This window comes from Schistocerca cancellata, chromosome 4, assembly GCF_023864275.1.
Source record: "Schistocerca cancellata isolate TAMUIC-IGC-003103 chromosome 4, iqSchCanc2.1, whole genome shotgun sequence".
Classification (NCBI taxonomy): Eukaryota; Metazoa; Arthropoda; class Insecta; order Orthoptera; family Acrididae; genus Schistocerca; species Schistocerca cancellata.
Genome location: NC_064629.1, coordinates 741,531,974 through 741,546,369, shown reverse-complemented (window position 1 = coordinate 741,546,369; position 14,396 = coordinate 741,531,974). Strand labels below are relative to the sequence as shown.

Sequence of the window (14,396 nt, the reverse complement as noted above, 5' to 3'; positions counted from 1 at the left end):
GCTTAACTTCAGCATATTTTAGCCAGTCTGGAAATGTCCCATTAATAAGTGATTGATTAGACAAATAACTTAAGATAGACTTGACTCACATGAACTCTCTCTGATTAACTTCATTGATACATTATGATAGCCACTAGAATACATTTATTTTTAAGGATTTTATGATGGGTGCTGCTACTTTGGGAGAAGTGGGCATCATTTCCATTTTACTGAAGTTATTTGTAGAAACTTTGGGAGAAGTGGGCATCATTTCCATTTTACTGAAGTTATTTGTAGAAACTGGTCTCGTGTGTTCCATTGCACTGTCTACTGAACCTGATAACCCCAAGCTGTCAATAACAGAAATAAAGTACTTGTTTAAGAGCTTTGCAACACTACATGCTGTTGTTAGCAATGTTTCAGGCTCTGCCTGTCTCTGTCTTCCTGATATCCCATATAGTTTTTATTTTGTTGCCTGATATAACTACCTTTTTCTCATAATAAAGCTGCTTAGATTTCTGGATTACTTGCTCAAATACTTTGCAGTATTCTTTGTAATCCATTACAATGTTAACTTCAGAGCTGTTCCTGGATAATAAATACTGTCTCCTTTTTGTCCCACATGATATCTTTATTCCTTGTGTAATCTACGGTTTATTTTTAGACTTCTGTTTGATCTGAGTTACCTTTAGGGAAAACAATTTTTGAAAACGAAAGTAACTTTACTAATGAATGCTTTGTATTTTCCATTCGAGTCTGAAGTACTGTAAACATCTATTCAGTCCATGTCTTTGAGCAATCTCCTAAAATTCTCAATTTTTTACCAATTTATTACCCTCCTGTACTCAGATTTAATAGATTTTTATCCTGACAAGTTTCAAAATTTATCACAAGATGCTGCATGTCATGATAAGACAGCCCATTTACTACTGGTTTTGTAGTATGACTTTTTTACCCTAGATTTGTATACAAATATATTACCAACAGAAGTCTCAAGAGCGTTTACATACCCTAGCTACAAAGTTTACAGTAGGTATTAAATTGAATGATAGTGTTACTGATTGCAATAACTCTCCACTGACAGAGCTTTTCAATAAATCCACATTAAAATCACCAGCAACCACTATTTCCTTGTTTTTTACTGTGAGATGGGACAACATAGCCCCCATATTTTTTATGAAGGGGTTAAGGTTTCCCAAAGATGCTCTGGATATACTTACTATTAGAAAGGACTTACTATGAAATACTACTACTGTTGCACACGTTTTTAAGAGCTGCTCTGAGCAAAATTTTTAATATCAGTATTCTTGAAATTACAATAATTTCTGACAAATGTGGTAACTTCTCCTTTCCCCATATTTTCTCTACAGAAGTAAGAGGCTAACTTAAATCCTTTAACATTTAACATATCTCAACCAGTGGTCACATGATGTTCAGAGAAGCAAGCTGGATCAACCAGTTTGCTCCTTTAACACAAATAAGCAACACTTTAAATTTACTCCTCAGTACTCAGATATTCTGACACAATGAGGATAACTGATACTGTGTACTGACTGAATTACAACTGGATGGACCTAATTTTACAATCAGTTCCTGAACATCTCTGGTTTCGGTGTTGAGTTTCTCCCGGCGTATTTGATAATCAAAATATCCACGGGTGTACTGCCGGTCTACAGTGTGCAACGGGCACAATATTTTGGCGATCATACATGTCGCCATCATCAGGTGAACTGACAGACTGAGCTCCTGTGAACGTGCCGGCACGGAGATCCGTACGCTATGGCTGCTCCGAGGGAACTGGGTTCGGTCACAGCGGCGGACGATTTAAATACCCTCCGCCCGCGACGCGCTCCCTCCGCTGTCCACGCCCCACGCCACCGTCGCGCGGTGGAACAGAATGCAACGGCGTCTGAGATGACGTCAGTGTTCTGTCCACCGTGGTCGTCACAACTAGCAGCTCTCTAGTATGGACAACCTCCCCTGAGGTTGTCTACAATATTGGAGTCTGTTGTCAGTTGACATTTACTCCACAAGTATAAAGGAAAAATTTGCTGGGATTAAAAAGGGTTTACTAAAACTTGTCTGAGCTCGACAGGATAAAATACAATTGGTGCTAGGAAACTAGCGGCGAGAGGAAGAGGAATGTTTGTTCTTCTTCTGCTTAACTCTCGGAATTGCAGCGATTATACGCTGCCAGTCATGATCGGTAAAAATAGGAAGTGGTTTATAAGGTCGAAGTCCCTCTTAGGAATGACGGCGGTCAGATTTGCAATTGCCCAGCCAAAATCAAAAGGCTTATGAGGTAGGGGTGTTTTAGGAACATTGGAGGCAGTAAAAGGGTATGGGGTATTGAGATGCGCAAACGTCTTGTCACGCAATGATTTTGCGAGCATCTTCAGCAGTTCTGGCGCAGTGATCTCTGCTGGCGGCGTGTGGACTACCTCTTCTGTGTCCTGTTCTTGGATGGGCGTAGCAGTTGTGACTTCATCTCCCAGCAGCGGCAGTCTCGCCTTGTCCTCGGAAGGACGGGCGGGCGTTTCGATGCCCTTGGTTATTGCTGGTGGAGCTGGTTCGGAATCTTGTTTCTGCTGGCCCTCCTCCTTCGAGGATGGGGCAGACATCTCATTTGCCAGCTCCATGGGCACCCCCACAGCACCCTGCGTTACCGCAGGAGCAGGGAGAGCGTCCGTCTGTGTGGCGATGGTAGCAGTCGTAACTTCTCGCCCCTTGCGAGACTTACAGGCCAGCAACTCGCGAAGCTGCGCGAGCTGGAGGCGTACCTCATCCACCTCGGCCCGAAGTGCAGCCCTCTCACCTGCCATGGCAGATTTGAGAGCAGCAACTGCGTTGGCGACAGCATCGTCGATCTTGTGAATGCTGTTGGGATTGCAGCAGCACAGCCCTCCACTCGCGCCAGCACCGGCAGAAGTGCCAGTAGCGTGATGCGCGGGCAGAGAGTTAGCCGCTTCTTGATTCCTTGTCACCTCTTCTTGCGCAATGGTTACCGTCGGTGTGTGTTCCGCTCCCTCCCGCGGCCACGGCTCTTGAGATAACTGCAGCCACGGTGGTTGGCGGCATGGGAACCGCCGCAATTACAACATGTAGCAGCGGCTTCCCTGGGCTTCGTACAGTCACGAGTGAGGTGCGGCTTTGCACACTTCAAACACACGAGTACTCCTGTGCAATCCGCGGCGAAGTGCCCCAACTTCTGACAGCGGAAGCACTGTAAAGGTTTCTTCCTCTTCTGCTTGCTGTCCAGTCCAAGCGCTTGGCCCAGGAGGCTAACAATTGCGGCAACTTGTTCTCCTCGTCTTCCCTTCTGGCGTCCAGACATGTTGACGCGGCGGGCGAGAATGCCGGAATGAGTCACAACTATACGTTTGCTCGATTTACTCTTTATTAACCCAATCGCTGGTTCCCAAGCCTTGCTAGGATTATAGCCACAGTCACGGTTTATGAGGTCGTCATTGGTGCAAATTTCGATGGCCTCTCTAACAACGCTGTCCCAGTATCTCGACGTCTGTACCAGAATCCTCGTGCGTTCATACTCCATAGCGTGATTTTCCGACAAACGAAGTTCAGCGACCGACGACTTGCTCGGATACATCAGTCAAGTGTGCCTCTGGTGTTCACGGCATCGATCCTCGACGGTACGCATCGTCTGACCAATATACGACTTGCCACATTGACACGGAATCTGGTACACGCTGGCCTTCCTCAAACCGTTGTCATCTTTGGCGCTCCCCACCAGTGCACGAGTTTTATTCGGAGGACGAAACACAGTTCCGACCCGGTGTTTCTTCAAAATGCGGGCGATTTTCCCCGAGAGTGCGCCTGTATACGGAATAAACGCAGTGCCTACCTCCTCCCTCATGATTTCATCATCTCCACAGGTTGTGCTGTAGTGGTTGGGCGGAGAGCACGTTGAATCTGCCACTCTGAGTACCCATTTTTTCGAAATACAGTTCTCAGATGTTCCAATTCCTGGGGTAGTCACTCTGCGTCAGAGATAGTGCGCACCCTATGTACTAGAGTTTTAAGTACCCCATTCCTCTGTGAAGGGTGGTGGCAGCTGTCTGCGTGCAAATACAGATCAGTGTGCGTTGTCTTCCGATACACCCCATGACCTAGGGTGTCGTCAGCCCTTCTCTTGACCAAGATGTCAAGGAAAGGTAATTAACCCTCCGTTTCAGTCTCCATAGTGAATTTGATGTTGGGGTGTATGGAGTTTAGATTTGTAAGGAAGTCAAGGAGTTTATCCATACCATGTGGCCAGATGACGAACGTGTCGTCCACGTAACGGAAAAAGCAAGTAGGTTTCCATTCGGATGACGACAGGGCTTCCTCCTCGAAGTTCTCCATGTACACCGACGTCATCTCAGATGCCGTCGCAATCTGTTCCACCGCGCGACCGTGGCACGGGGCGCGGACGGCGGAGGGAGCGCGCCGCGGGCAGAGGGTATTTAAATCGGCCGCCGCCGCGACCGAACCCAGTTCCCTCTGAGCAGCCATAGCGTACGGATCTCCGTGCCGGCACGTTCACAGGAGCTCAGTCCGTCAGTTCACCTGATGATGGCGACATGTATGATCGCCGAAATATTGTGCCCGTTGGACACTATAGACCGGCAGTACACCCGTAGATATTTTGATTATCTCCAGTTTCAATTATAGTCTATTTGCACGAACAGTGTATATTAAAATGTGCTTTCTGGCTGCCTGTTTTATGTATGTGAATGTCATTTTCAACCTGTCTCCTAAATATCTTTTGTTTCTGCCCTCCCTACCCTAAAAATACTGTTGCTCTGTCACTTGTAACCACTGGTACTGTACCACATATGATAGTGTGTCCCTCCCCCGATTTCCCTTCATGAGGGTTCCTGAACTAACTGCTCAAAATGGTTTTTGGAGAAAGCATTTAGAAAAATTCTGGACAATTTTTTATGCCTACTACTGACATTAAACATGTATTTTCATCAATGCATCAAGGATAGATTGAAGTCATTGCCAGGTACAATTATACATGAAATGAGACTCAAATGTCCTTGAACCCTCCAGTAACTGTATCATCCAAGTTGGGAGGTCAGTAAAAGGAACAAATTATTAACTTATTCCTGTTGTTGTGGGGGTTGGGGTTGGGTTGTTTGGGGGAAGAGACCAAACTACGAGGTCATCGGTCTCATCGGATTAGGGAAGGATTGGGAAAGAAGTCGGCCGTGCCCTTTCAAAGGAACCATCCCGGCATTTGCCTGAAGTGATTTAGGGAAATCACGGAAAACCTAAATCAGGATGGCCAGACACGGGATTGAACTGTCGCCCTCCCGAATGCGAGTCCAATGTGCTAACCACTGCACCACCTCGCTCGGTGTTGTTGTGTATAACCTCTATCCATACTAACAAACAGCAAGTATTTACTTCAGTTTCACTATAGGATAAACTACTGTTAACATCATTAAAAATGTCACCACCATCTTAATTTAATCTACCCTTTCCGAACATAGTTCATTGATAAAAATGTTCACTGAATTTATCCTTTGCTTTAGCTGCCTTTCAGTAGCTATAATGATTTCTGCTTCAGTGCTTTCTACAAGGGCTGGGAGCCCAGGTTCTTTCCTGACAGACACAACAATTTACACAGTAAAATTTGAAAACAAATTGAAAAAGTTTCTACTTGACAATTTCTTCAATTCCACAGAAGAATTTCTATTATTGTAATGTGAAAAACAAGGTGAGTAGGCATTATTTACAAATCAGTTTGCAATGTGAATGTCAAATGACTTGTTCCAAATCATTATGATTCATCGTGCAAAATAATCCATAGATCATGAAAATAACTACCTACAACTATAATACAAATTATCTGTAGGTCTACACTTGTTCTTTGTTTGACCTTCTCTGTTAGAGTCCCTGTTTGTTCTTTTCAGAGACCCTCCAACCTAAAAAAAAAAGCCCAGTGAACTCCACACAGCCTCTGCTTTCCATGTGGCCATCTCGTGCGTAATGCACCCTTTATGTATTAAGGGAGTCCCAACACCTCCCCAACACCTCTTCACCCTATAGTACCAGTCAATAAATTTGCAGCCCACATGGCTGCAGAACTGGCTGAGCCTTTGATTCAGACCCTCCACCTAGCTCTGTACTAAAGGTCTGCAGTCAGTCCTCTCAACAAAGCTACAGGTGGTGAACTCCATCTACACCATGCAGTCAAGAGTAGCTCTCTTTACCACAGCAAATACCTGCTGAAAACAAAAAAGAATCTCTTCCTATACCAAATGACATTAGTACCACTGACATAAGAGATCACCTGCAGTTGGCTGTACTTTGTGTTCTTTATGGCATCCACGAGAACATACCGTATGAACTCAAATTGCCATCATCTATTAACGGGACAGGCTTAAGTGGCACATCTCAGCCATCTCATTGACAGTATTCAAAGGATTACCCAAAAATGTTACAATGTAAGGGATGCAACAACTCAGTATTGAATGTTAACCAGCAGCAGGTGATGATTTCACCTATGCACACTTTCAGATTGCCTTTATTTTCAGTTATTGTTTTGCCTCTATTTAACAAAAAAGTTATGCACACTTAGTTTATAAGGGTTATTTTGCCATTCCTGGCACTCCTTCATTCGCTACATCACAGGCATCACCAGAATCTCTGGCAGCATTACCTCACTACAATGCTTGCCACCCAATCACATTCCAATTATATATTATATAATGCGATCCTGTACCAGTTACGATAATCAGTTGCTCTCGATAAACATGGGGGAGGTAAATGTAAGAAGTTTAAGCTTTTACTTTAATTTGGCATCACAAGAAGACCAAGACTATGTTATACAAGGATATCATTGCAGAAAACTTCACTCCTGAAGTGATATCAGAGTGTTAATATGAGGTCTTCTGACTTCTGGATACTGAGAACTAAAAACACAGGAGGCAAAGAAAGTTATGCACATAGTACTTACGAAAATTCAAACAGAAAACTGTGTATTTGTGGATTAATGAACATTACATGAATCACTGAAGTAAACTTTAAAATACATACCTGACTTGGAACTTTGCCTATTTTTGTAAATATTGTCTGCCAGTACGCCCAGCAAAAAATGGCGAACAACAGATGGAACAGAAGTAGGTAAAACACTGAAAAAAGAGAAAGGAGAACCAATTAGTCTTAATGAAGTAAATTTTCAGTAATGAGATGTTTCTGATTAATAAAAAATAACAGTTTTAGAATGGTGGATCACTCACGCTGAGGTGACAAAAGTCATGGGATAGTGATATGCACACATACAGATGGTGGTAGTATCGCGTACACAAGGAATAAAAGAGCAGTGCTTCGGTGAAGCTGTCATTGTCATGTGAAAAGGTTTTTGATGTCATTATGGCTGCAAGATGAGAATTAACAGACTCTGGACATGGAATGGTAATTTGAGCTGGACAGCATGGAACATTCAATTTCAGAAATCTTTAGGGAATTCAATATTCTGAGATCCACGGTGTCAAGAGTGTGCTGAGAATATCAAGTTTCAAGCATTAGCTCTCACCACAGACAACACAGTGGCTGATGGCCTTCACTTAATGACCGAGAGCAGTGAGTCCTAAAATATAAGCAACACTGTGTGACATACCCACAGAAATTGATGTGAGAAGTACAATGAACATCCATTTGAACACTGCAGCAAAATTTGGTGTTAATGTGCTAAGGGCCCAAGACAACCAACACAAATACCTTTGCTAACACTACAACATCACCTGCAGCACCTCTCCTGGGATCGTGGCCATATCATTTGAACCCTAGACAACTGGAAAACCGTGGCCTGGTCAGATGAGTCCCTATTTCATTTGGTAAGAGCTGATGGTAGGGTTCGAATGTGGTGAAGACCCTACAAGCAACGGACTCAAGTTGTCAACAAGGCACTATGCAATCTGGTGGTGGCTCCATAATAGTGTAGCCTGCGTTTACATTGAATGTACTGGGTCATCTGGTCCAACTGAACCTATCATTGACTGGTAACACTTACGTTCAGCAACTTTGAGAGAATTTGTAGCCATTCATGAACTTCACGTTCTCGAACAACGATGGAATTTTTTTTTTATGGATGACAATGCATCATGTCACAATTGTTTGTGATTGGCTTGAAGAACATTCTGGACAATTCAAGCAAATGATTGAGCCACCCAGATTGCCCGACATGAATCCCATCGAACATTTATGGGACATAACTGAAAGGTCAGATCATGCACAAAAACTGCACCAGCAACACTTTCGTAATTATGGATAGCTATGAAGGCAGAAGGGCTCGGTATTTCTGCAGAGGTCTTCCAACAGCTTGTCGACTTAATGCCACATTGAACTGCTCCACTGGGCCCAGAAAAAGGAGATCCAACATGATATTAGCAGGTATCCCATGACCTTTTGTCACCTCAGTGTATCACAATGAGCTTAAATGGCTTTTAACAGCTTTATAACAGAAATTGTGAACAGTGAAGAACAAATCAGTTTCTCAGTACCTCTGTAACAATGTACTGGTGCTAAAACCAAAAACACAATGGAGACACTTTTGTACCCTACTTCAGTGTGTGATATACTGCTTAGTCCATTTCAACAGCATGGACAAGGTTACTAAGTACTCTCAAGATGAGGAACAGGGAGAGGTTCCCAGCGATGGGATCAACTTTTTGCAGACATTTATACAGTGATGCAGACTAAAATCCCAGCTATAATGCCCTGCAGCTGCTCACCCTGGTGGGTCCTCATTTGTGAATTACTGATGAAAAAGAAGTCTGGAATTTCATGTGATGCTCTACAGCCTAAAAATAGAAATATTGTATAAAGTGTTTGTGGACCACAATAGTTCAACTACAGTCCTCGCATGTAAAAGGTGCCGTGTTCAAGTCTCTTCAGGTGATTTAAAATTTTATATTTTAAATATGTATTGAAATGACTTTAATCATTATTTTTATTCAGCTACTTGATTTAAATATATTTTTATTTCTGTTCCTTTGTCACATCATTTTACTCATCATATCAACTTTTTTCATTTGCTCTCATTTTCTTCCTAATATTATTTTTCCACTTGAAATGTTTCTTCATGTTATTTTAATTACTTTTATGTACTGATGTCGATTTAATTTCTTCCATCAATGTTATTGCACTCATTATTTCTATTTCTCATTTTGCTTGAGTTTCATTTCATTTATAATCCCTTCTTTCGTTTAAATCTTTATCTGCATTATTCTGTCCACAGTGCAATAAGAATTTATGTTCTAAATGTTTGGATGCCAGTTACCATAAAAATGTACATCTCGAAATGAAACAGATTTTTGACACATTGCGTATCGATTATTTTGTTCTCTGTTCATAACCAATGGATTGACATAAATAATATGAAGGATAAATTAAAATAATTACATTCTCGTTGACAAAGCTCTGTGAGGAAAAAAAGAATGACTGGAAGTAAAATATGACAGCAAGCTAATATAGTGATTAAATGTGACAAACACAAATAAAAATACATTTAAACAAACTGATTGAAGAAAATTAATGATCAGAGTCATTTTGATAAAGATTTAAAATACAAGAATTCATAGCAGCTGATGAGTTTCGATCTCTCAACCTTTTGCATGTAAGGGCTGTAAATTTAACAATTATGCTACACAATTATTCCGTATAATACCCATCTATTTGAAGCTGTAGAGCACCAAGCAAAATTCTGAAAAATGTTTTCCTTGAATACTCGCAAATGAGGTCTCACCAGGGTGAACGACTATGATGTGTGATAACTGGGATGTTATCTTACTTCATTGTACAGATGTTTTCAAAAAGTAAATCCCACTGCTGGAGACCTCTCCTTGTAAGTAACTAGAATATGTGAATGCATGCACAAGAGGCGTATACCTTTCTAATATATAGAAAAGGAACAAATGTCGTCATTCATATAACAAAGAACTTTAAATTGTGAAGATAGTGCTAAATAGCATGGCTCCAACCACAGTGGTGAGAGCATCTGCCAGCAGCAGCAGAGTCAGTTTCCATTTCTACGCAATGATTTGTTTAGTGGCTTTCTCATGTGTGGCTGTGAAGAAGTGAATATTATCCATGTATTTACCTGTGGTGAGGAGAGTTTTTTTTAACTTTTTTTTTGAGTGTTCCTAAATATTTCAAGCAGTAACTTGGGTGAGCTAAGTTTGTTGTGTACTGATAGCCAGTAACTGTAACTGTGCAAGCAGTAGTACCCATCTTATACCTAGGAACTGCTGGGTTACTGTTACATTCCTTCTTGTGGAAATGAACATAGTTTTATGACGGGGAGAGACTGCACCTGTTGCGTAGATATGGAGGGCAGTTAGCCCTGAAACAGTTGGAAGCTGTTTGGCCATGGTCGACAAGACTTCAGTCTGCTGCCCTGGGCTGTGGTGGCATTTGGACACCTGAGGTCGAAACTGTAGCACCTCTGATGCCTACAGTATCAGCAGGAATCCTGGATGTTGCAGCACCTATAGATTTGCTCATCCTAGCTGGTCAACATTCACTTATGTGTGAATGGTGAACAGTAGTGGGATAGTGAATCTCTTGGCAGAAGTAAGTGAGTAATTGTCACACAGCTGGGTCATTTGCACTTTAAATACAGGTATGATGCTGAAAATACATTTGAGCCACGAAGATTTTCCCTGTCTGTTGGGACTGGAGCCAATCTTCCTGTAATGTGAAGACACTGGGAGCTTCAAAATAACACACATGATGGAGCACCTTAGGGGAATAGCAGGTAGTTCACAAAGAAAGACTAGTGTCTACACTTGTATCTCTTCAGAGATGTGGAGAGGATACTGTTGGCAGCTATGGAGAATACTGGGTGCAGCCTGCTGCAAATAATGACACACATCTGCTTCAATGACACCTGCCACCTGCATCCTCAGACTATCTTTAGTTCCTACAGCGGGATGGCTCCAATACTGAAGATAGTAAGCCTCACACACAGTAGATGCTAAACTATCTATTTGCAGCATTTTTCCCAGAACAGATTGGCGTCCTCTGTCTGAGTAAAAGGCTTAAATTAGAGACACAATCGGTTATATTTGTCTTGTAAATAAAAAATGCCTTCTTTTGCTACACTGTGTTTTATTTTCCCAGACATGTTAGGCGTTATCTCACTTTAAGGCCTCATCGGTAGGATTTATAATGATACAGTTATGATACACTTCTGTTTTGCTATGTATTATTCGTAGATCCTACAACAATTCACTTCTTGCTCTTTATGTAAATAAGCGATTACTTACAGCTCTCCCCATTTTTAGTTGACACCGGTGTTTCCTCTTATCTGGTCACACGGAGGTCACACTATCGCTTTATTTATGAAACATAAGAATGTTTGTGTGTTTTGAACATTTTTCTTCCCACTTTTCATTTTGTTTGCACTTGTTGTTATGATGCACTATCAGTCTTCTGTCACTAATGCAGACATAACACTAATATAGGCATTACTACTTAAGAGTTCACTGTGTATCTCATCCTGTTTGGTTTGTTGAGTGGAAAGCTGGTTGGGAACTGTTATTGTGTGTGAATTTCAAACTGCTTAGGTCATAGGTCCCAAATGTTGTTGTTACTGTTATTATTATTATTATTATTATTATCATAGTCCTCTAGTATTACTCTATTATTTTACCTGTTAGTGTACACTATGAGTTGTTTGGTATATGTACTTTATCATTCAACAGGGTTTTCTTTTCTGCCTTTTTTTTCCCTGTATGTAGTAATTTTCTTGCAGTGTTAGGTGGTGTTTTTATTGTTGATTCTAATTATTTTCATGTCATCTTCCCTAGTGGTTGGTTTGTGTTCTGTTGGGTGTTCTGCAAATGTAGAGTGGTTTTTCCATAGTTCCAGGCTCTCGTGTGTACCTTGTATCTGACATCAAATGTTCCCCTGTTTGTCCTATGTATCTGCCATCACAAGTGTTACACTGTAATTGATATATACCTGCTTTCTGGTATACAGGGTGTTACAAAAAGGTATGGCCAAACTTTCAGGAAACATTCCTCACACACAAAGAAAGAAAATATGTTATGTGGACATGTGTCCGGAAAAGCTTACTTTCCATGTTAGAGCTCATTTTATTACTTCTCTTCATGTCACATTAATCATGGAATGGAAACACACAGCAACAGAACGTACCAGCGTGACTTCAAACACTTTGTTACAGGAAATGTTCAAAATGTCCTCTGTTAGTGAGGCTACATGCATCCACCCTCCGTCGCATGGAATCCCTGATGCGCTGATGCAGCCCTGGAGAATGGCGTTTTGTATCACAGCCATCCACAATACGAGCACGAAGAGTCTCTACATTTGGTACCGGGGTTGCGTAGACAAGAGCTTTGAAATGCCCCCATAAATGAAAGTCAAGAGGGTTGAGATCAGGAGAGCGTGGAGGCCATGGAATTGGTCCGCCTCTACCAATCCATCGGTCACCGAATCTGTTGTTGAGAAGCGTACGAACACTTCGACTGAAATGTGCAGGAGCTCCATCGTGCATGAACCACATGTTGTGTCGTACTTGTAAAGACACATGTTCTAGCAGCACAGGTAGAGTATCCCGAATGAAATCATGATAACGTGCTCCACTGAGCATAGGTGGAAGAACATGGGGCCCAATCAAGACATCACCAACAATGCCTGCCCAAACGTTCACAGAAAATCTGTGTTGATGACATGATTGCATAATTGCGTGCGGATTCTCGTCAGCCCACACATGTTGATTGTGAAAATTTACAATTTGATCACATTGGAATGAAGCCTCATCCGTAAAGAGAACATTTGCACTGAAATGAGGATTGAGACATTGTTGGGTGAACCATTCGCAGAAGTGTACCCGTGGAGGCCAATCAGCTGCTGATAGTGCTTTCACACGCTGTACCTGGAATGGAAACAACTGGTTCTCCCATAGCACTCTCCATACAGTGATGTGGTCAATGTTACCTTGTACAGCAGCAACTTCTCTCACGCTGACATTAGGGTTATCGTCAACTGCACAAAGGATTGCCTCTCCATTGCCGGTGCCCTCGTCGTTCTAGGTCTTCCCCAGTCGCGAGTCATAGGCTGGAATGTTCCGTGCTCCCTAAGACGCCGATCAATTGCTTCAAACGTCTTCCTGTTGGGACACCTTCGTTTGGAAATCTGTCTCGATACAAACGTACCGCACCATGGCTATTGCCCCGTGCTAATCCATACATCAAATGGGCATCTGCCAACTCCGCATTTGTAAACATTGCACTGACTGCAAAACCACGTTTGTGATGAACACTAACCTGTTGATGCTACGTACTGATGTGCTTGATGCTAGTACTGTAGAGCAATGAGTCGCATGTCAACACATGCACTGAAGTCAACATTACCTTCCTTCAATTGGGCCAACTGGTGATGAATCGAGGAAGTACAGTACATACTGACGAAACTAAAATGAGCTCTAACATGGAAATTAAGCGTTTCCGGACACATGTCCACACAACATCTTTTCTTTATTTGTGTGTGAGGAATGTTTTTTGAAAGTTTGGCCGTACCTTTTTGTAACACCCTGTATATCTTTGTTTTTTGTCAGTTTTGGAGTATATTTTTGGATAGAACTGTCTGTTGTGCATGCTACATTTATTATCGGTCTTTTGAAAATGTTGGTGATTTTATGCAAGAGTTTGTGTTTGTATGTCATTGTGTGCCATCTTGTGTTTTCTCTTATGCTTTCCTGATTATTTTGTGTAGTTGTTATGGTACTGAGTGATTGTGGCTTCTGAGAACAGGTGCAGCAGGATTAATCATATTAATGTTATCATTCAATGACAAAATCATGTATAATGTAGAAAATTAAAGGAAAGTAATGGGATGTCATCAAATATCAAACTGGAAACAGCAGACAATTAATTATAACAACATACGAATCACAGATGGGGAGGGGGGGCAGGGGGGGTCTATGATCTCAAGTCGTGCATAGGCAGCATACAAGCCTCATTAATTCAGGTGAAATTCCAAAATTCCAGCAGGATGCACGAGTTGTGCTCTTACTAAAGAAAGAGATAATGCAGAAAGTATTGAAAACAAAAACTACAGGCAAATTTCACAACTGTCCACAATCTCAAAAATTACTGATGCCATCATGAAAGACGGACTAATGAGTTACATAAATAAATATAATCTTTTTAACAAAGCACAGTTTGGTTTCGAAAGTGGAATAAGTACTGTATCAGTCGCTATAGTGTTCACAAAAGTGGTACTTGCCACTCTTGACAAGGATGGCTGCATTCCAGACATAGTCTTAGACTTGTCCAAATCTTTTGGCACTGTTGACCATAAAATACCAGTACACAAGCTGGAAGCACTAGGTGTAAGAGTAACAGCAAACAGGTGATTCTAGTCTTTTTTTGGAAAACAGG

General features: G+C 41.8%; 1 protein-coding gene across 5 annotated transcripts in view; it reads right to left on the bottom strand.

Moving 5' to 3' along the window:
* LOC126183891 (palmitoyltransferase ZDHHC20-B-like) overlaps positions 1-14,396 on the bottom strand; it is a 296,753-nt gene that overhangs the window by 142,218 nt on the left and 140,139 nt on the right. For all 5 annotated transcript variants that reach the window (XM_049926210.1, XM_049926211.1, XM_049926208.1 and 2 more), the window contains one exon: positions 7,027-7,121. In XM_049926210.1, the coding sequence (XP_049782167.1) occupies positions 7,027-7,121 (95 nt within the window). The remainder of the gene's footprint in view (positions 1-7,026; positions 7,122-14,396) is intronic.